Source organism: Chiloscyllium punctatum, chromosome 16, assembly GCF_047496795.1.
Source record: "Chiloscyllium punctatum isolate Juve2018m chromosome 16, sChiPun1.3, whole genome shotgun sequence".
Taxonomy (NCBI): domain Eukaryota; kingdom Metazoa; phylum Chordata; class Chondrichthyes; order Orectolobiformes; family Hemiscylliidae; genus Chiloscyllium; species Chiloscyllium punctatum.
This window is the reverse complement of record NC_092754.1, coordinates 33,310,766-33,331,699: the sequence shown is the minus strand read 5'-3', so window position 1 is coordinate 33,331,699 and position 20,934 is coordinate 33,310,766. Positions and strand designations below refer to the sequence as shown.

At 47.3% G+C, this 20,934-nt stretch overlaps 1 protein-coding gene across 2 annotated transcripts; it reads right to left on the bottom strand.

Moving 5' to 3' along the window:
• Positions 1–166: 166 nt before the first annotated feature.
• On the bottom strand, positions 167–18,973 carry LOC140487144 (F-box only protein 6-like). Of its 2 annotated transcripts, none has more exons than XM_072586706.1 (6): positions 18,761–18,973; positions 12,267–12,584; positions 9,834–9,960; positions 6,011–6,106; positions 5,134–5,269; positions 167–2,074 (listed from the first exon to the last, which is right to left on the bottom strand). In XM_072586706.1, exons 2-6 carry the CDS (start codon positions 12,523–12,525, stop codon positions 1,940–1,942), a joined length of 753 nt encoding a protein of 250 aa, XP_072442807.1. In that variant the 5' UTR covers positions 12,526–12,584; positions 18,761–18,973; the 3' UTR covers positions 167–1,939. The 2 variants fall into 2 exon arrangements, with proteins under 2 accessions (XP_072442807.1, XP_072442808.1); XM_072586707.1 differs by lacking the exon at positions 18,761–18,973 and adding an exon at positions 18,489–18,702.
• Between the last annotated feature and the right edge of the window lie 1,961 nt (positions 18,974–20,934).

Sequence of the window (20,934 nt, the reverse complement as noted above, 5' to 3'; positions counted from 1 at the left end):
AGTTGATGTTTGTTTCTTTAAATAGAAACAAGCCTGTTGTCTGCTTCAAGCAGAATTTGTTTCTATTTCAGTTGACCAGAACCTTTGCAAATTTTTGGCTCCAGCCCATCAATCACAGAACAAGGTAAATGTGTATTTCACAAATGAAAACAAGCACTTCTAGATCTTTCACAAAATAACAATGTTTTATTTGTTAATCTGGAATGTGTCATGAACAAACGCAGTTCAGCTAAAGCAGGTTCATCTCAAGCATATTATATTCACAGGTTGAAGTTGCACTACCTGATATCTCTGTCTTATGCATTGTAGCAACTTTTATACACTCTGCCCACCATTCCATTTCTGTTAGTGGCAATAAAATGGTGGACGTAAGCGTTCAAACAGCAGCAAACAGAGCCAAAGCACCTTTCATTACAAATAGAACTGAGAAACCAAACACTAAAAATATGTGACAAAATGAAAGAAGTGAAACTTTCTGCATGAATAAAACATGGTTGGAAAAGGTTTTCCTTTTCCTGTGGTCAGAGGAGGATGGGGGAAGGAGAGACAGGAAGTCAATGTGCTATTTCCTCCAAAATGCCCCCATGCAGAGCAGTGAGCTGAGATATTTCAATGGTATGTTGTGTGGAAACTGAGGCGAGTTCACTGTTTTGTACACAAGGTGTATGCATCATAAACAAAATTGAGCCAAACAGACAAGAGGGGGCCTACTTCAAGGAAGCCTGGGATAGATGTGTTAAATGACGCACACTCCCATCAGAAACTATTTAATCAAAAATACAATGGATTCCACACAAACACTGGGTCACTCATTAATTTAATAGCGAAGTGAAAGAATTATTTGGACTTCTGTTGTGCTGCAATATTTCAGTAGATTCCTCCAGCCAGAGTTTAAGACACATTAGCATGTTTATTAAAATGAGACACTGGGGAGGGGTGCAAAGGGACAGTGCAGTGCTGACCTCATCATTAACATTAAAACACCTCAACGTCAATCCCACAGATCAACAGTAACTTGGCTTTAAATTACCTCAATGCCGATAAACGGAAAAGGATTATTTCTTCAAAATACGCAGCCAGTATTAGTGAAAAGTTTTTTTAAAATTCTAAAAGTCGTCACATGTACTCTGAGAAATGGTTTCCTTGTCCAATGAAGGATCCTGGTTTGAGTGATTCAACCTGCCAGCTCCTTTAACAGGAACGGAGCTCTCAGGGTCCTAGAGAGACTCCACTATCTGTCCAAACTGGAAAACCACCCAATGCAAATCACTCACAAACCAACACATTATGACAAATGGAGACAACAACGTGAATAAGATTAACATGAGGCACTTCCCCTTCAATCTGGAAAGGGTCAACTTCCATTGACAATTTTTCTCTCATGTCTTCTTTCAACCAGATACCTTTTTCAGTGCAAGTGAAGCTAGGTTCTTGAACCTCTGGGGTCAACAGTTTAAATATTAGCAACAAACATGTCAATGCCATTTTTGACATCTCACAGTATGTTATTTCAACATGCTGCAGAAAATAACCATCAGACAGTTTCCCCCAGCAGTCGATGAAAAAATAAAGTGAAATCAACGATATTCTCATATCAAAGGTGCAAAAATAAATCGGAATTAACCAAACCTTTGACAATTCTCTTTGATAAATTTACAAGTGCTCAAAAACATTCACCATATCTAGCAGCATCTATAGAGAGAGAAAGAGAGAGAGAGAGAACCACAATTGACATTAAAATCTTGCATCAGAACTGTCCTGAAATGTTAATTGTTATTCTCTCTGCAGAAGATGCCACATTTGCTGAGTATCTTCCGACTTTTTCTGGTCTTTCCAGACAGTTATCAGATTTCCAGCATCTGTGGCATTTTACTTCTCCTTCATATTTTGAGAAAATATTTGGTTTTCTTCTTCTTGTTGGAGTCCAGTCGCAGCATATTCATGGTCCTATGATAACACTGCTGTTGGTGACTCGTACTCCATACCATCCTGCCCAGTACTGTGTGTCCTGCCCGTGGTGTGAAAACCAAACAAAACGAACACCAGGACCATAATCCTCGAAAACGTGGATCAACTGTAAAGCAAGAAGTATCATCAGTTATAACAGCATGTGAAAGAATGATTCCCTTCTTTACCCAGAAGAACTGGTCTATCTCTACTCTATTGGAAAAGTTAACAGCATAACAGACTATTTAACTACTAAACAGCAACTGGCCTCCAATATAGTAGCATCCCACAAACACACCTTTTGCAAAGGCAAATTCAGTAAAATAGATTGTCTCGCAGCAGAGAAAGCTCCAGCTTTTAGTTGTAACAGAGGAATAACAACTTCCACACCCAGCTTCAAGACCCCAGCAACTGTTGAAAGTTAAACTAAAACCCTGGTTCTGTGGGAGCCTGACTCCACCCATTCAGGCTGCATCCATGGAACAGCACGATGGCTCAGTGGTTAGCTCTGCTGCCTCACAGACTCAGGGACCTGGGTTTGACACCAGCCTTGGGCGAATGTCTGTGTGGAGTTTGCACATTCTCTGAGTGTCTGTGTGGGTTTCATCCAATGCTCCTGTTTCCTCCCACAATCCACTGATGTGCAGGTTAGGTGAATTGGCCATGCTAAATTGCCCACAGTGTTAGGTGCATTAGTCAGGGGTAAAAATAAGGGAGGGGAATGGGTCTGGGTGGGTTACTCTTTGGGCCAAAGGGTCTGTTTCCATACTGTACGAAATCTAAGCTATTGTTCCAACTTAATAATAAAAAAAACAAAGGCCTCGCAAACTGTTTAGTCTATTGGCCTGGAGCAAAATGTTTGGTACCTCTGTCTCAACCACTCTTCATAAAAAACAACCTGAGGCAAAATATACCTCAAACTCATAGCAGACAAAATATCGTCACACAGGTTTCGATACCAGTCTCCTGAAAGTACATATAGACAATAGAGAATGTAAGGAACCAATCAGAAACACCTTTTACAGTCAACTAGCTGGCCTACATTGATAACAGAGAATCACAGTAAGGAAAACTCTGAGGGAACATGGAGAAGGGAAAAGGGGGAAGGGGGAAGGGGGAGTGAGAGAGTGAGAGAGGGAGTTGAGGAAGAACAGGGGAAATAGGAGACTGGAAGGTAGAAGCTGTTTTTGGACACCATCACTGTTTGACAACCGTGCAGAAACAATACCTGTACTTACACAGTAAAAAAGGTCAACTGATTATAGAAGCTGTAAAGATGAATGATCCCCAGGACCTGATCAGGTGTACCCGTGAACTCTGTGGGAAGCTAGAGAAGTGATTGCCGGGCCTCTTGCTGAGATATTTGTATCATCGATAGTCACAGGTGAGGTGCCAGAAGACTGGAGGTTAGCTAACATGGTGCCACTGTTTAAGAAGGGTAGTAAGGACAAGCCAGGGAACTATAGACCGGTGAGCCTGACCTCGGTGGTGGGCAAGTTATTGGAGGGAATCCTGATTGACAGGATGTACATGTATTTGGAAAGGCAAGGACTGATTAAGGATAGTCCACGTGGCTGTGTGTGTGGGAAATCATGTCTCACAAACTTGACTGAGTTTTTTGAAGAAGTAACAAAGAAGATTGATGAGGGCAGAGCAGTAGCTGTGATCTATATGGACTTCAGTAAGGCATTCGACAAGGTTCCCCATGGGAGACTGATTAGCAAGGTTAGATCTCATGGAATACAGGGAGAACTAGCTATTTGAATACAGAACTGGCTCAAAGGTAGAAGACAGAGGGTGGTGGTGGAGGGATGTTTTTCAAACTGGAGGCCTGTGACCAGTCAAGTGCCACAAGGATCGGTGGTGGGTCCTCTACTTTTTGTAAATTACTTTTACATAAATTATTTGAATGCGAGCATAAGAGGTACAGTTAGTAAGTTTGCAGATGACACCAAAATTGGAGGTATAGTGGACAGCGAAGAGGGCTACCTCAGATTACAACAGGATCTGGACCAGATGGGTCAATGGGCTGAGAAGTGGCAAGTGGAGTTTAATTCAGGTAACTGCGAGGTGTTGCATTTTGGGAAATCAAATCTTAGCAGGACTTATACACTTAATGGTAAGTTCCTAGGGAGTTTGCTGAAGAAAGAGACCTTAGAGTGCAGGTTCATAGCTCCTTGAAAGTGGAGTCACAGGTAGATAGGATAGTGAAGAAGGCGTTTGGTATGCTTTGCTTTATTGGTCAGAGTATTGAGTACAGGAGTTGGGAGGTCATGTTGCAGCTGTACAGGACATTGGTTAGGCCACTGGTGGAATATTGTGTGCAATTCTGGTCTCCTTCCTATCGGAAAGATGTTGTGAAACTTGAAAGGGTTCAGAAAAGATTTACAAGGATGTTGCCAGGGTTGGAGGATTTGAGCTATAAGGAGAGGCTGAACAGGCTGGGGCTGTTTTCCCTGGAGCGTCAGAGGCTGAGGGGTGACTTTATAGAGGTTTACAAAAATTATGAGGGGCATAGATAGGGTAAAGAGGCAAAGTCTTTTCCCTGGGGTCGGGGAGTCCAGAACTAGAGGGCATAGGTTTAGGGTGAGAGGGGAAAGATATAAGAGAGACCTAAGGGGCAACTCTTTCACACAGAGGGTGGTATGTGTATGGAATGAGCTGCCAGAGGAAGTGGTGGAGGCTAGTATAATTGCAACATTTAAAAGGCATTTGGATGGGTATATGAATAGGAAGGTTTTGGAGGGATATTGGCTGGGTGCTAGCAGGTTGGACTAGATTGGGTTGGGATAGAAAATTAAGAGTAAAACATTTTTTTTGTGGGCGGCACGGTGGCACAGTGGTTAGCACTGCTGCCTCACGGCGCCAGAGACCCAGGTTCAATTCCCGCCTCAGGCGACTGACTGTGTGGAGTTTGCACATTCTCCCCGTGTCTGCGTGGGTTTCCTCCGGGTGCTCCGGTTTCTTCCCACAGTCCAAAGATGTGCAGGTCAAGTGAATTGGCCATGCTAAATTGCCCGTAGTGTTAGGTAAGGGGTAGATGTAGGGGTCTGGGTGGGTTGCGCTTCGGCGGGGCGGCGTGGACTTGTTGGGCCGAAGGGCCTGTTTCCATGCTGTACATCTCTATGATTCAATGAGTGAAGGCTAGATAAAGAAAATGGAATGAAACACCTATAAAATGAGTACCTGCTTCCATTGTGCATCACTCCACTGGGGGATGTCAATCGCCTTCGACTTGTATGTCTGGATAACTGTCTTATTTTTAGAGAGTAGCTTCACCTCCAATGTATACGTACAGCCACAGTCTTTCCTTGCTGCATACCTGCAGGATGGTATTCCAATACTAGCTCAGGAGAATACACTGACAAAGCAGTTCAGGCATAGTTGTGTCCAGAATCACTCTAAGTTTACATAAAATATTCACCACTGTAAGAAATCATTCAGCACATTTATATGTTGATGATAGAAGTTTATAAAATAATGAGGGTTACAGATAGAGTTAAAAGGTAGCTGACATTTCCCCAAGACAAGTGATTTCAAGACGGTGGGGGGGGGAGGGGGGGGGGCAGAGGAGAGAGATTTTAAAAAGACATAGGGGCATTTTTTTTTTTACACAGAGGATGGTTCCTGTATGGAATGAATTTCCTAAGGGAAGTGGTGGAAGTGGGTGCAATTACAAAGTTTAAAAGACATATGGCTGTGTACATGATTAGGAAATGTATTGAGGGATATGGGCCAGGCGCAGGCAGGTAGGACTAGTTTAATTGGAATTATATTTGGCGTGAATTGTTGGATCAAAGGGTCTGTTTCCATGCTGTATGACTCACTATCTGTCCTTCACTATTAATGTTAATGATCTGTAAACTTATTCAATTTAGTTTTTAAGTCTCTACATTATGCCAAATGTGACCCTTAATACAGAAACAGAAAGCAAGCTTATTATTTTCACCCCGCCACGAGCTCACTTTTGGTTTCTTTGTTTAAATGTGACATTAATTTTTGTCTGTGTCAGTCACTTTCTCACACCAATCAAGTATTATGGGATGGAAGGTTCAATACTTACCAATCACTCACTACAATCTTAGGCTGATATTTATCGAGCAGATTTTCCCATAGTCCATTTGCCACTAGATCAATAAACTGAGATTTCTGGCATAAGCTGTCAGAGAGAGATACAAACAGACTTTCTTTAGAACCAGGAAAGAAATAACTTCCATTTGTATAGTATCTTTCATAACGCTAGGGCATTTCAAAGTGATTTTAGTCAATGTGGTCACCACTGTAATGCAGTAAAATGATAGGCAAGGTGCTAATGATCAGATCAACCTTGAGAAGTAAATGTTTGTCATGAGGCCAGGTAAGACACCCCAGTTCTCCATCAACACAGTGGGTTGTGGTAAATGGTTGTTTTTCAGACTGGAAGACATTGAATCCTGAAAAATGCCAGTATCTAATGTTAGACCACAGCATGTTTTTTTTTTGGGAAGGATACAACTTGGAGGTTGACAAATTTTCAACAGTTCCTCATTTTCCAATGATCCTAAATTGAGGTGTCAAGTAAAGATGATCCCAGTCAAAGAAAAATGTCAAAGGGTGGATTTTCCATCCAATCAGTTGGGAGCTACAGCCCCAGAGTGAGGCAATGCTGCACAAGAGCTGGATGGATAAACCCCAAATGAACCTTGGTCTGATGGGCTAAAGCATAATCCTGAACGAGCCAATAATCATCCAGGATTGTGCGGCTTGAATAGAAGCTACAGTTACACATTATCTGCATTTCCTTTCTTCATAAAAGCTACTCATTTCCTCACAAATGCTTCAGCTCGATGGCTAGGTCAACCATACCATCAAACAGGATGAGGGAGCTCAAAACCAACCAAGCACGGCAGTAAACAATACCAACAGACGGTTTAATCTGATGAGAACTTTCTCTTTAATTCAATACCAAACGGATGGAGGTCCAAATTGTAGCCTAATGCTGTGAAGTGGAATATAGAGAAATGTGGGAAAGGGGACGGGGTGGAGAATGAATAGTCAGTAGAGAACAAGCCTTTGGTGTGAAGGTGGAGAGGATATGTGCTTTTGGGGATAGAGAGTGCGAGCGATAGAGCAATAGCGAGGGTGAGAGCAAGAGATGACAACAAAGAGATGGTGAGCGAGCGAATGCGATAGAAACAAGCGATGAAGCAGTGGCAGTGCTGGGCACAGCAGTGGGGGACAGAGGCAGGGCTGGATGGGTCTGAGAGGGACATAGCCTGGGCGGGGCACAGCAGAGAGGGACAGAGGCCGGGCAGAGCAGACAGAGAGAAAATGAGACAGAGAGAGCAGGACAGAAGATAGGAGAGGCCGAGCGAGTGGTAAGCAAGATGAGTAAGTGTACGTGGAAGTATGTGCTTTCTGTTAATTCATTCAGCAGGGATGTGGGAATCAATGCATAGGGAACCACTAATTGCCATTCCATTCATTGGCCTTGAGGAAGTGGTGCTGAGCTGCCTTCATTAACTGCAGTCCAATGGGTGTAGGTACATTTAAAATGCACATTTGGAAGGGAATTCAGGCTTTTGACCTAGCAACAGGGAAGGAATAGTGATATATTTCCAAATCTGGACTGAGAGTGACTTGGAGGGGAACTCGGTTCCCAACGTAAGTGTTGCTTGTGTCCTTCCAGACAGTAATGACCATGGGTTTAGATTAAATTAGATTCCCTAGTGTGGAAACAGGCCCTTCAGTGCAACCACACCAACCCTCCAAAACAGTAACTCACCCAAACCCATTACCCTCTGACTAATGCACCTAACACTATGGGCAATTTTGCACGGTCAATTCACCCAACCTGCACATCTCTGGATTGTGGGAGTAAACTGGAGCACCCGGACAAAACCCAAGCAGACACAGGAAGAATATGCAAACTCCACACAGATAGTCGGCCGAGATGGAATCGAACCTGGGACCCTGGTGCTGAGAGGCAGCAGTACTAACCACTGAGCCACCGGGCCGCCCCTTTCTAAGAAGCCTTGGTGAATTTCTGCAGTTCATTTTGTAAATGGTACACACTGCTGCCCCTGAGCATCGGTGGTGGAGGCAGTGGGTGCTTGTGGATATGATGCCAATCAAGCAGCCTGCTTTGTCCTGGATGGTGTCAGGCAAATGGGGAGTATTCCATCACACTCCTGACTAGTGTCTTGTTGCTGGACAGACTTTGGGAAGTCAGTAGGAGAGTTACTCATTGCCTCTGACCTGTTCTTCCAGTCACTGTATTTACAGGGCTAGGCCAGGTCAGTTTCTGGTCAATGGTAACCTGCAGAACATTGACAATTGGGGATCCAGTGACAGCAATCCCTGTGAATGCCAAGGAGCAATAGTTAGGTTCTCTCTTGTTGGAGCTGGTCTTTGACTGACCTTGTATAGCGCAAATATTACTTGTCACCTCAAATCTGGAGATTGCATTTTGACATGGACTACTTCAGTATCTGAGCAGTCTTGAATGACACAATGTCATTGAGGAAGCAGCCAACATTCAGGCCTAGGGCATTATGCTGATGAAGTCGTGGAGCGAAGATGACTGACCTACATACAACCACAATCATTTTCCACTGCATACAAGAGTGTAGGAGAGCAAGCGTCAGTGCCTTTGTACGTGTGGGTGCATGCGCGCGCGAGAGAGAGAGAGAAAGAGAGAGAAAGAGAAAGAAAAGAGAAAGAGAGAAAGAAAGAGAAAGAGAGAAAGAAAAGAGAAAGAGAGAAAGAAAAGAGAAAGAGAGAAAGAAAAGAGAAAGAGAGAAAGAAAAGAGAAAGAGAGAAAGAGAGAGAGAAAGAGAGAAAGAGAGAAAGAAAAGAGAAAGAGAGAAAGAAAAGAGAAAGAGAGAAAGAAAAGAGAAAGAGAGAAAGAAAAGAGAAAGAGAGAAAGAGAGAAAGAGAGAAAGAAAAGAGAAAAAGAAAAGAGAAGAGAGAGAGAGAGAGAGAGAGAGAGAGAGAGAAAGAGAGAGAGAAAGAGAGAGAGAAAGAGAGAGAGAAAGAGAGAGAGAGAAAGAGAGAGAGAGAGAAAGAGAGAGAGAGAAAGAGAGAGAGAGAGAGAGAGAGAGAGAAAGAAGAGAGAGAGAGAAAGAAAGAGAGAGAGAAAGAGAGAGAGAAAGAGAGAGAGAGAGAAAGAGAGAGAGAAAGAGAGAGAGAAAGAGAGAGAGAAAGAGAGAGAGAGAGAAAGAGAGAGAGAAAGAGAGAGAGAAAGAGAGAGAGAAAGAGAGAGAGAAAGAGAGAGAGAAAGAGAGAGAGAGAGAGAGAGAAAGAGAGAGAGAGAGAAAGAGAGAGAGAGAGAAAGAGAGAGAGAGAGAAAGAGAGAGAGAGAAAAAGAGAGAGAGAGAGAAAAGAACGAAAGAAAGAAAGAAAGAAAGAGAGAGAGAGAGAGAGAGAGCGCGCCAGGGAGAGGGCCAGGGAGAGGGCCAGGGAGAATTTTGAGAGGAAGAGACAATTAATGAAATGGGAGTACTTGTGTGAGTGAGTACATCAGTGAGACAATGTACCTAAGGGGGGAGACTGAGGGACAGAGGGCAGGAGTGAGGGCGCAATAGGTACAGGTTCAAAGACTACGCCTGGAAGAGTGATGTCATACAAGATGCAGGGATTTTCTTTTTCCCCCAGTTAGGAAACATTACAAAAGCCATCTAACCAGATATTGTAGCATTTCTCAGACAATGATTAAATTTCATCCTAACTTGAGAATGGTGGAGGGATAAAAAGATGTTTGACTCAGGTTTCCAAAATCAACATAAGTAATGGACTAAATGCTGAAACTGTATGTCCACATGACAAGGGAAGGTAATGAGTGGCAGTGCTAAGGTGGCTTTCACAGTGAGTTGTACTCGATAGTCACTGTGGAATAGAAGTCTTACCCATACGATGTCACAAAATAATTTTTGACATGATTTTCAGGAAAGGCAGTTCCTTTGGCACCTGGTAAGGCTTCTATTTTCCATTGGTCGCCACCATTATAGTCAATTGTCCAATGATTAAAACCTTCTGTTGGAAAAGAAAATAAAAAAGTAGATTAAAATCAGCAAGAACTTGCATTGATGCTCCATCACACAGATAAAGCACAAGAATAGCATATTCAGAATTTTACATTGTACATGTATGGGATATAGTTGAACTGATAGAAACTGTGTACACTCAGTGCAATAACAAACTTTGTTGTACCTCAATATATTACTGATGGCGCGACTGATCACTTTGTTCATTTCAATGATATAGTGGTAGGTGTCACTCTGGTAAAATGGCACAACATTGCTACACATGCAATTATAGGTGTCAAACGGTGTGTGCTTATCGCACACAACTGTGGTACAGGATCAAGTTCTCTCAACCCCCACTCCGATTTTAGGTACTGCCTCCTACTTTCTGCGATACAGTGTGCTGCTGATTGCCCTCACCTCCTCGAGTGACCAGATTTCCTACGAATATGGTCTTAAACATCACAAATCACTATCGCGATTATTCACACTGTCTGTGATAGTAATACTGTGAAGCAGAGCAGCCAGTGTGTTACACAAATGAGCAAATTTTTATTGTACTCATGAAGACAATCTAGCCATATCTAGATGTGAAGACAGAAGTCACATGACACCAGGTTATAGTCCAACAGGTTTATTTGAAATCTCAAATTTCATAGATCCTAGGAAGTGAATAGTCATCTGAAACGGTTGTTCTAGTGACCAACTGTGTGCGCAATGTTTGTGGCAGACAATGTCTTAACTTGATATCCACAGAGATGAATTGATTCACTCAAGCATATCATCTATCATTTCAATTCACCCAAGATCCTTCGACAACATCTCCCAAAGATTGACCAAGACTGCAGTTTTCCTCAGTGGAAGGGATAAAGTTTGATGGTGTCTGTGACCGGGCAAGTGTTGACAAGATAGTTGTCCTTTGGAGGGGAGTTGGTTGGACAGACTGCATCCGCATCATGAAGGATGCGTTTTTCGGTGACATCTTTGAATCTAACGTGGTAGATTTGATTTGAAATGCTAAGGTGTTGCTTTTTTTCCAAAGTCAAAATCATCATCCTCCCCATATTTCCTATTTTGTGGAATTTCAGTGTTTGCAATTTACTCGTCATGAATGCGATCTTTGGTCAGTGTGCCACATGGAAGCCTACTGCTGCAAATTGGCTCACCATACCCCTGCCATCACAGTTCTGTTCGGCTCAAATTATTTCTTGCAAGCACTTAAACTGCCATGACAAAGGTAGACATGTCTTTTGTGAGTCACTCAAATATTCACAGGCTTTCTGGTTCAAGGCAGTGTACAAGAATCACTTTCTTGCTTTATACCATCCATTCATGTTGCTAGTAAGCAAGCCTTGTATCCTGAATCCCATGAAAGGAAGGGACTGAAGCCGTGAATTTGAACTATTTATAGTCAGATACTGTGTTTGTGTCTCAGAGATAACATTCATCGGTTCGCGTGTGGGAAAACCACCTTTCGCATGATACTTTGAAATAACTGCAGCCCTGTGGTTCATTGTTTGGTTTTAGTTTCTGGAACCACTAGGTTGATTGATAGCATACAGTGAGCAGTCAACCAAGACCCAGACATAATGGAACAGCTCACTCTCAAACATAACTCTACCCAGTGCTAACACTGTCTAGTCACTATATCGGCAAGTGATGTAAACCAGGATTGAAAAAGATCAGTGCTGAGGAATCAACAGATTATTAGACACAGCAATTAAATAAGTTTCCAAATCAGAGTGTCACAACAGAGGACAAAGATCCATCTTGCTTCTAAATTCAAAAATATATTCAATCATCTAAATGGTCTGATATCTATCCAGTAAAGGCAATGCAAAAACAGAGTGCCATTTCCATGATTATTTATATAGGAGCAAGACATGGAAATTTAGGGGGGACAATGACCACAGAACTCAAATAAACCACCTCCTCCAATGCAGCCTGAAGAAAAAATATTCGAGTCTCTTTAGACTCTAAGCATTAACTGTGTTTCCCACTCCACAGATACTGCCAGACCTGCTGAGTTTCTCCAGCATTTTTTGCATTTGTTTTGGATTTCAAGCATTTGTAGTATTTTGCTTTTATTTAATGAACAAGCAATTTTAAATCACGATGCATCATTGTATTTCCCAAGCCACATTTGTGGGATTTCTTTTTCATTTCTTGCCTCTCTACAGACACAAACCCAGTATTGGATTCATAATTGATTCCTATTCAGTAGTAGCCTGACCCCATTGTTGGTTATGGTAATGGATGCAGCAACAATTCATTCTTGCGGGCAACATTAGCAACAAAAGGAAATTTAAGACCTACCTTCTGCACAAGGGTTTTTAAGCAAGTTCTTCTTCGTACTTAGCAGGATATAAAACTTTTGCCAATCCTTTATATACATCTCCCCATTGTTTTTGACATATCCTTCCCGAATGCATTTTCCCTTCCAAACGTGTATTGCATCCACCAAGTCTTTCCACATCCTGCAGACCACGCGACACGACATGAGCAACTCCCTGGCGGGAACATAGGACAAGATTTCCACCAGGACATCCTCATGCATGTCTCCAATAGTGGCCATGCTTTCAAAGGATAGTTCCCCAAAGGACACAAGGTTGAATGTCTTTTTTGAGCTGTAAACTAAATATCAGAGGTTAGAAAAGGATTTGTTCAAAATGCACAGAAAACAGCCTTTGGCTGATCAAATCTGCGCTGACCTATCTACACAAATCCCACTTTCCAGCACTTAGCCCATAGCTTTGAATGTTCTGGTCATTTCAAGTGCTCATCCCAGTACTTTTAAAAAGGTTGAGAGATTTCCCTGCCTTAATTACCCTCTCATTCCAGATTCGTACCATCCTCTGAGTGTAAAAAACAAACCTTTTCCTCAAATGCCCTCTAAACCTCCTGCTTTACACCTTAAAACTTTGCAAATATATTCGTTTACACCCACCGTTACCTCTGAGTGAGCAGGTTCTGGGTTCAAGCCCCTTTGGCCACACAGGCTGGGCTGACATTTCTGTTCAGCACCCAAAGGAATGCTACAATCTCAAAAGGTGACCATCCTTCAAGTGAGCTTTAAAGAACAATTGATTCATCTGCGCTCTCGGGTAGATGCAGATGACAACATTCCACTATTTCAAAAGATCTGGAAGTTCACAACCATTTAACACTTAGCCAACACCTAACAACAGATTATCTGGTCATTACTGGCTTTTGGGAGATTGTCATGCATAAAATCTACTGCTGTTCTTTATCATTACAACAGTAATTTCAATTTAAAACAAATTTACTGTCTATGTCGAGGTCATGAAAGGTGCTTAGTAAATACAACAACTTTCCTATATAGCCCTTATGACATAGCAAAGCCTAAGAAGGTGCTTCAGGGACCCGGTACCAAACAGGTTTGAATGCATATGGAGCTATCAGAGTCATCATGAGGCAAGGCCATCTTACCAAGATGATAATAAGCTGCCCTACTGTGGCTGGGATGTCAGCGAATGCCCATCTCAGGGTCAGACAGCAAACATGGTGACACAGGGTATGGTTCGCTCTCAAGTCTGATGCCGAGGGCAGTAGAGAAGGTGAGCGCTAGGGAATGGAGTTCACTGCAGTATCTGAGACCAAGGCTTTTGGTCTTACCATGGAGTCAAACACAGATGTGCTGTAGGTCATCTTAAAGGAGGAGGAAACGAAGAGGCACGGTGGCTCAGTGGTTAGCACTGTTGCCTCACAGCTCCAGGGACTCAGGTTTGATTCCTTGGGCAACTGTCTACATGGAGTTTGCACATTTTCCCTGTGTCTGCGAAGGTTTGCTCTGGTTTCCTCCCACAGTTCAAAGGTTAGGTGGATTGGCCAGGCTAAGTTGCCCATAGTGTCCAGGGATGTGAATGCTAGCTAGGTGGGTTGCCATGGGAAATAAGGGGTTCAGGGTGGGTCAGGGTGGGATGCTTCCCAGAGGATTGCAAGGACCCAATAGGCCAAATGGCTTGGTTCCAGACTGTAAGAGTTCCATGGGAGGTTTAAGGGAGGAGATTTCAGAGCTTTTTCTTTATATTCATTTATAGACTGAGGACATCACTGGCTGGGCTGGCATTTTCTGCCCATCCCTAGTTGCCAATGGAGGTGGCAGCAGTGAGCTGCATTCTTGAACTGCTGCAGCCCACACAGCCGAAGGCAAAAGGTCAAAGTTGGAGCAATAAAAGTCAGGCATGTGCAAGAGGCTGGAACGGAAGAAGCAGATACCTTGGAAAGTTGAAGACCCTGTAGAGGTCACTAATATGGAGAGGGAGGGAGGTCATGGAGGTATTTAAAACTCTTAAGGATGAGAATTTTAAAACTGAGGCACAAGGAGGCAGTCAGTGGTCAAGGACACAAGGCTGAGCAGTGATCCAGACTTGGTGTGAGTTAGGATACAGACAGCAGAGTTTTGGATGAGTTCAAGTTCCTTGAGGATGGAAGGTGGGAGACCAGCGAGAAGAGCTCTTGGATGGTCGCGTCTTGAGCTAATAATGGCACCAGCATATGGTGAGGTGAGGCCATTTTACCGAAATGGTATTAAGCTGCCCTACTGATGGCTGGGACACGTCATGCGATGCCCATCTCAGAGTTAGACAGGAAACATGTTGGCAGAGATTCTGGTTCACCCTCGAGACAGACGCCCAGGATAGGAATGAAACTGAATGCTAGGGAAACAGAGTTTACTGCAGCATCCAAGACCAGGACATCTGATCTTCCCTACATTTAGCTGCCACACACTCCTGCTTAGCCTGAGACAGGGTAATGGAAAAGAGGTACGAGCAAGGTATTACAGAGTATCACAGGGTACCTGTGAAAGCTGCCAGATTTTTTAGATGTAACTGGGGTGAGGTGTGTCAATAGGGAATGAGGGCCGAGGGAGGATAAAGGATAACAACACAGAAATAGCTGATTGTCTCAATAAATGGGTATCCTTCTGCTTTTTCCTTTCTCCTCTCCTGAAGGAACGCTGTTCCACCGCTGAAACCTGCACCCGCTCATTGTGCCTGTGCCCTCGACAAAGCACAAGTTTGAATGATTTCCTTTATTGGTCAGAGTATTGAGTTCAGGAATTGGGAGGTCATGTTGTTGCTGTACAGGACATTGGTTAGGCCACGTTTGGAATACTGCATGCAATTCTGCTCTCCTTCCTATAGGAAAAATGTTGTGAAACTTGAAAGGGCTCAGAAAAGATTCACAAAGATGTTGCCAGGGTTGGAGGGTTTGAGCTATCAGGAGAGATTGAATAGGCTGGGGCTATTTTCCCTGGAACGTCTGAGGCTGAGGTGTAACCTTATACAGGTTTATAAAAATCATGAGGGTCATGGATAGGAAAAATAGACAAAGTCTTTTCCCTGGGGTCGGGGAGTCCAGAACAAGAGGGCATAGGTTTAGGGTGAGATGGGAAAGATACAAAAGAGACCTAAGGGGCAACTTTTTCCACGCAGAATGTGGTAAGTGTATGGAATGAGCTGCCAAAGGAAGTGGTGGAGACTGGTATAATTACAACATTTAACAAGCATCTGGGATTCATATCTGAATAAGAAGGGTTTAGAGGGATATGGGACAAGTGCTTGCAAATGGGACTAGATTGGGTTATGATATCTGGTCAGCATGGACAAGTTGGACCGAAGGGTCTGCTTCCGTGCTGAACATCTCTATGACAATGACTATGAGTACCATCATAGACAATGGCGTACCCTCTTCTCAATGCCATCACTGGAAATATTCCCTTTCTAATTAAACCCATGGGGCTCCCAGGATGCATCAGTAGTGCGCTCCAACTGGGACTGGATTGTTGGTATTTATAAAACAAGAAGGAAACAGTCATTCATATATTTAGAAGAATACAAAGTGCAATCCCACTGTCCACTGGGAAAAGGGGGGGGGGGGGGGGAAGAAAGGCAGGAGGGGGGGGGGGGAAGAAAGGCAGGAGGGGGGGGGGGGGAAGGCGGGGGGGGGGGGGGGAAAGGCAGGAGGGGGGGGGAAAGGCAGGAGGGGGGGCGGGGGGGGGAAAGGCAGGAGGGGGGGCGGGGGGGGGGAGAAGGCAGGAGGGGGGCGGGGGGGAGAAAGGCAGGAGGGGGGGCGGGGGGGAGAAAGGCAGGAGGGGGGGCGGGGGGGAGAAAGGCAGGAGGGGGGGCGGGGGGGAGAAAGGCAGGAGGGGGGGCGGGGGGGAGAAAGGCAGGAGGGGGGGCGGGGGGGGAAGGCGGGGGCGGGGGGGGAGAAAGGCGGGGGGGGGAGAAAGGCGGGGGGGGGAGAAAGGCGGGGGGGGGAGAAAGGCGGGGGGGGGAGAAAGGCGGGGGGGGGAGAAAGGCGGGGGGGGAGAAAGGCGGGGGGGGAGAAAGGCGGGGGGGGAGAAAGGCGGGGGGGGAGAAAGGCGGGGGGGGGAGAAAGGCGGGGGGGGGAGAAAGGCGGGGGGGGAGAAAGGCGGGGGGGGAGAAAGGCGGGGGGGGGAGAAAGGCGGGGGGGGAGAAAGGCGGGGGGGGGAGAAAGGCGGGGGGGGGGAGAAAGGCGGGGGGGGGAGAAAGGCGGGGGGGGGAGAAAGGCGGGGGGGGAGAAAGGCGGGGGGGGAGAAAGGCGGGGGGGGAGAAAGGCGGGGGGGGGAGAAAGGCGGGGGGGGGGAGAAAGGCGGGGGGGGGAGAAAGGCGGGGGGGGAGAAAGGCGGGGGGGGGAGAAAGGCGGGGGGGGGGAGAAAGGCGGGGGGGGGGAGAAAGGTGGGGGGGGAGAAAGGCGGGGGGGAGAAAGGGGGGGGACAAGGGAGGGTAGGACGAGGGAGGGTAGGATGAGGGGGGGGGTGAGAGAAGAAAGACGCGGATGGGGACGGGGGGAAGAAGATGGGGGGGGAAGAAGATGGGGGGGGGGGAAGAAGATGGGGGGGGGGAAGAAGATGGGGGGGGGGAAGAAGATGGGGGGGGGAAGAAGATGGGGGGGGGGAAGAAGATGGGGGGGGGAAGAAGATGGGGGGGGAAGAAGATGGGGGGGGGAAGAAGATGGGGGGGGGAAGAAGATGGGGGGGGGAAGAAGATGGGGGGGGGAAGAAGATGGGGGGGGGGAAGAAGATGGGGGGGGGAAGAAGATGGGGGGGGGAAGAAGATGGGGGGGGGGAAGAAGATGGGGGGGGAAGAAGATGGGGGGGGGAAGAAGATGGGGGGGGAAGAAGATGGGGGGGGGGAAGAAGATGGGGGGGGGAAGAAGATGGGGGGGGAAGAAGATGGGGGGGGGAAGAAGATGGGGGGGGGGAAGAAGATGGGGGGGGAAGAAGATGGGGGGGGGGAAGAAGATGGGGGGGGAAGAAGATGGGGGGGGAAGAAGATGGGGGGGGGAGAAGATGGGGGGGGAGAAGATGGGGGGGAGAAGATGGGGGGGGAGAAGATGGGGGGGGAGAAGATGGGGGGGGAGAAGATGGGGGGGGGAGAAGATGGGGGGGGGAGAAGATGGGGGGGGGAGAAGATGGGGGGGGGAGAAGATGGGGGGGGAGAAGATGGGGGGGGAGAAGATGGGGGGGAGAAGATGGGGGGGGAAGAAGATGGGGGGGGAAGAAGATGGGGGGGGAAGAAGATGGGGGGGGAAGAAGATGGGGGGGAAGAAGATGGGGGGGAAGACGATGGGGGGAAGACGATGGGGGGAAGACGATGGGGGGAAGACGATGGGGGGAAGACGATGGGGGGAAGACGATGGGGGGAAGACGATGGGGGGGGGGAAGACGATGGGGGGGGGAAGACGATGGGGGGGGAAGACGATGGGGGGGGAAGACGATGGGGGGGGGGGGAAGACGATGGGGGGGGGGGGAAGACGATGGGGGGGGAAGACGATGGGGGGGGAAGACGATGGGGGGGGAAGACGATGGGGGGGGGGGAAGAAGATGGGGGGGGGAAGAAGATGGGGGGGGGAAGAAGATGGGGGGGGGAAGAAGATGGGGGGGGGAAGAAGATGGGGGGGGAAGAAGATGGGGGGGGGGAAGAAGATGGGGGGGGGGAAGAAGATGGGGGGGGGAAGAAGATGGGGGGGGGAAGAAGATGGGGGGGGAAGAAGATGGGGGGGAAGAAGATGGGGGGGGAAGAAGATGGGGGGGGGAAGAAGATGGGGGGGGGAAGAAGATGGGGGGGGGAAGAAGATGGGGGGGGGGAAGAAGATGGGGGGGGGGAAGAAGATGGGGGGGGGGAAGAAGATGGGGGGGGGAAGAAGATGGGGGGGGGAAGAAGATGGGGGGGGGGAAGAAGATGGGGGGGGGAAGAAGATGGGGGGGGAAGGAAGATGGGGGGGGAAGGAAGATGGGGGGGGGGAAGAAGATGGGGGGGGGGAAGAAGATGGGGGGGGGGGAGAAGATGGGGGGGGGAAGAAGATGGGGGGGGGGAAGAAGATGGGGGGGGAAGGGTGTGTGTGTTGTACTCTCCCCCTCCTCCAAACAGTAACACAAACACTGATATGATCCAGCATCGGTTCCCCCCCGCGGGCCGCTCAGGGCCGGCCTCCTGCCCTCCCCTCTCCGGGGAGGCTGTGTCTGGGGCCTGGGGCCCGGCTCCTTACCCGCCGCGAGCTGCCGCTGGGCCCGGGCCCGGGTCTGGGTCTGGGTCTGGGGGGTGGGGGAGCTGCTCCGTGCCGCGGGCCCTCAGGGAGGGAGAGCGATGGCTCCTTTCACTCTCACTCTCTCTCTCTCTCTCCCCCGGGCCCGGGCCCAACGTCTCTGTTTGTTTTTAATATTCACTCCCCAAAATAAACCACATTCAGGTATCGCCTGGTCTCACTTTTACTTGATGTATTTTCACATCAAATGAGTTTCCACAGTTTGTTGTACTCACATTTCCTGAGCCCCTCTCTTTCTCCTTACAGTCGGCTATTTCACAGCAGGAACTGTCATGTTTATTTTAAAATGTATTTCATTGGCTGCAAAGCTTGGCGCCGCCCAAAATCCGTGAATTTCTTTTAAAGGCGCTATATAAATGCAGGTTTTCCCCTCAGTGCTCGGTTCTCTGGTTGGGCTGAATGGCCTCCGTCCCCTCGTCTCAGGAATGACAGCTCCCCACCAGAATAAACCATCGCAGTGATTAATGCACTTCACAGGGTTACAGTGACATAGCACATGGGGGTGGGGGAGTGGGGAAGGAAGGAGACGATGGGGGAATGGAGGTGAAGAGGGGTAGGAGAGGTGTGGGGGGTTAGGGGAAAGTGTAGAGTGGAAGGGGGACTGGAGGGGTAGGGTGGTGGGGGGAAATGTGTGCGAGTGGTGGAGAGGAAGGGGTAATGGAGAAATTGGGCGTTGAAGGGGGAGTGGAGAAGGGTGGGGGGAAAGTGGAGCAGTTGGAGTGGGAATGGAAGGGGGAGGTAAGTGGAAGGGTGGGGTGGAGGGGATGAAGGGAGTGGAAGTGGGCAGGGGAAGGGGAGAGTGGAGGGGGAGGGGAAGGGGAGGGCTGAGCTAAAGGGAGGGGGAATGGGACAGGGAAGGGGAGAGGGCGGAGTGGAAGGGAGGGAGTAGTGGAGGGGAAGGGACAGAGGGAGTGGAGGTGGGTGGGGGAAGGTGGAGTGGGGGGAAGGGAGTGCTGGGCGAGTAGTAGTGCGAGATAAGGGATGAGCGGGGTGGAGAGGGAGGGTAGTGGACGTGGAAAAGGAGGTCTGTTTGGGCGAGGGGCTAGGGTGATTAAAGGAGACAGAGATTGTGTTATTGGGCATGGGGGTTTAGCAGAGGGTCACCCTCAGTTGGTGGGACCGATCCTAAAGGGGAACGGGTCATTATACAGGGGAGTACAAGGATGAGGTGTAAGAGGGAGAGAGAAAACCCCCAATGGAGAGGGGAGGCAGGTGGTGAGATGGTAAACTAGATTTCAGGAGGAACAGAGTTCCCCTGACCACCCCTTACCCACCTACTCAATATCTCGTCACTTGCCCTTTTATAGGTCACAATTTCCAAATATAATACAAATCAAATGCTCTTTCTTTACTGCATTTCTGATTCCAAACAGCCACAGGCACCTTTCTATAGGATTACATTACATTACAGAATTTGCATCAAAAATAACAGGCCAGGTTCTGTTAAGGTTATGTTACATTAGGATATACAGCACATGCAAAGGCCTAGTCTATAAGATTACGTGATTTAGGATGCACAGCAAAGACACAGGTCTGTTTCTGTCGAATTGCATTGCATAGGAGCTTTTACAATCCCAAAGCAGAGAAGTCACAAGACAAACGGGTCCAATTTAGTGAGTTAGCCTATATCTGAGTGACCATAGAGTCATAGAGATGTACAGCATGGAAACACACCCTTCAGCCCAACCCGCCCATGCCAACCAGACATCCCAACCCAATCTAGTCCCACCTGCCAGCACCCGGCCCATATCCCTCCAAACCCTTCCTATTCATATACCCATCCAAATACCTCTTAAATGTTGCAATTGTACCAGCCTTCACCACATCCTCTGGCAGCTCATTCCATACGCGTACCATCCTCTGCGTAAAAAGTTGCCCCTTAGGTCTCTTTTATATCTTTCCCCTCTCACCCTAAACGTATGCCCTCTACCTCTGGACTCCCTGACCCCAGGGAAAAGACTGTCTATTTATCCTATCTATGCCCTTCATAATTTTATAAATCTCTATAAGGTCACCCCTCAGCCTCTGACGCTCCAGGGAAAACAGCCCCAGCCTGTTCAATGATTCTCTTCCATAATGTCAAATGAATATGCAGAGATTCACTGAAAGCAAATACATGTAACCTCATCGGTTGACTGTTTTAGGAGGTCATGTTGCAGTTTCCCAGGACATTGGTTGGATCCCTTTTGGAATATTGTGTGCAATTCTGATCTCCCTCTTCTTGGAAGGATGCTGTGAAACTTGAAAGGGTTCAGAAAAAATTTACAAGGACTTTGCCAGGGTTGGAGAGTTTGAGCTATAGGGAAAGGCTGAATAGGCTGGGGCTGTTTTTGCTGGAGCATCAGAGGCTAAAGGGTGACCTTATCAAGGTTTATAAAATCATAACGGG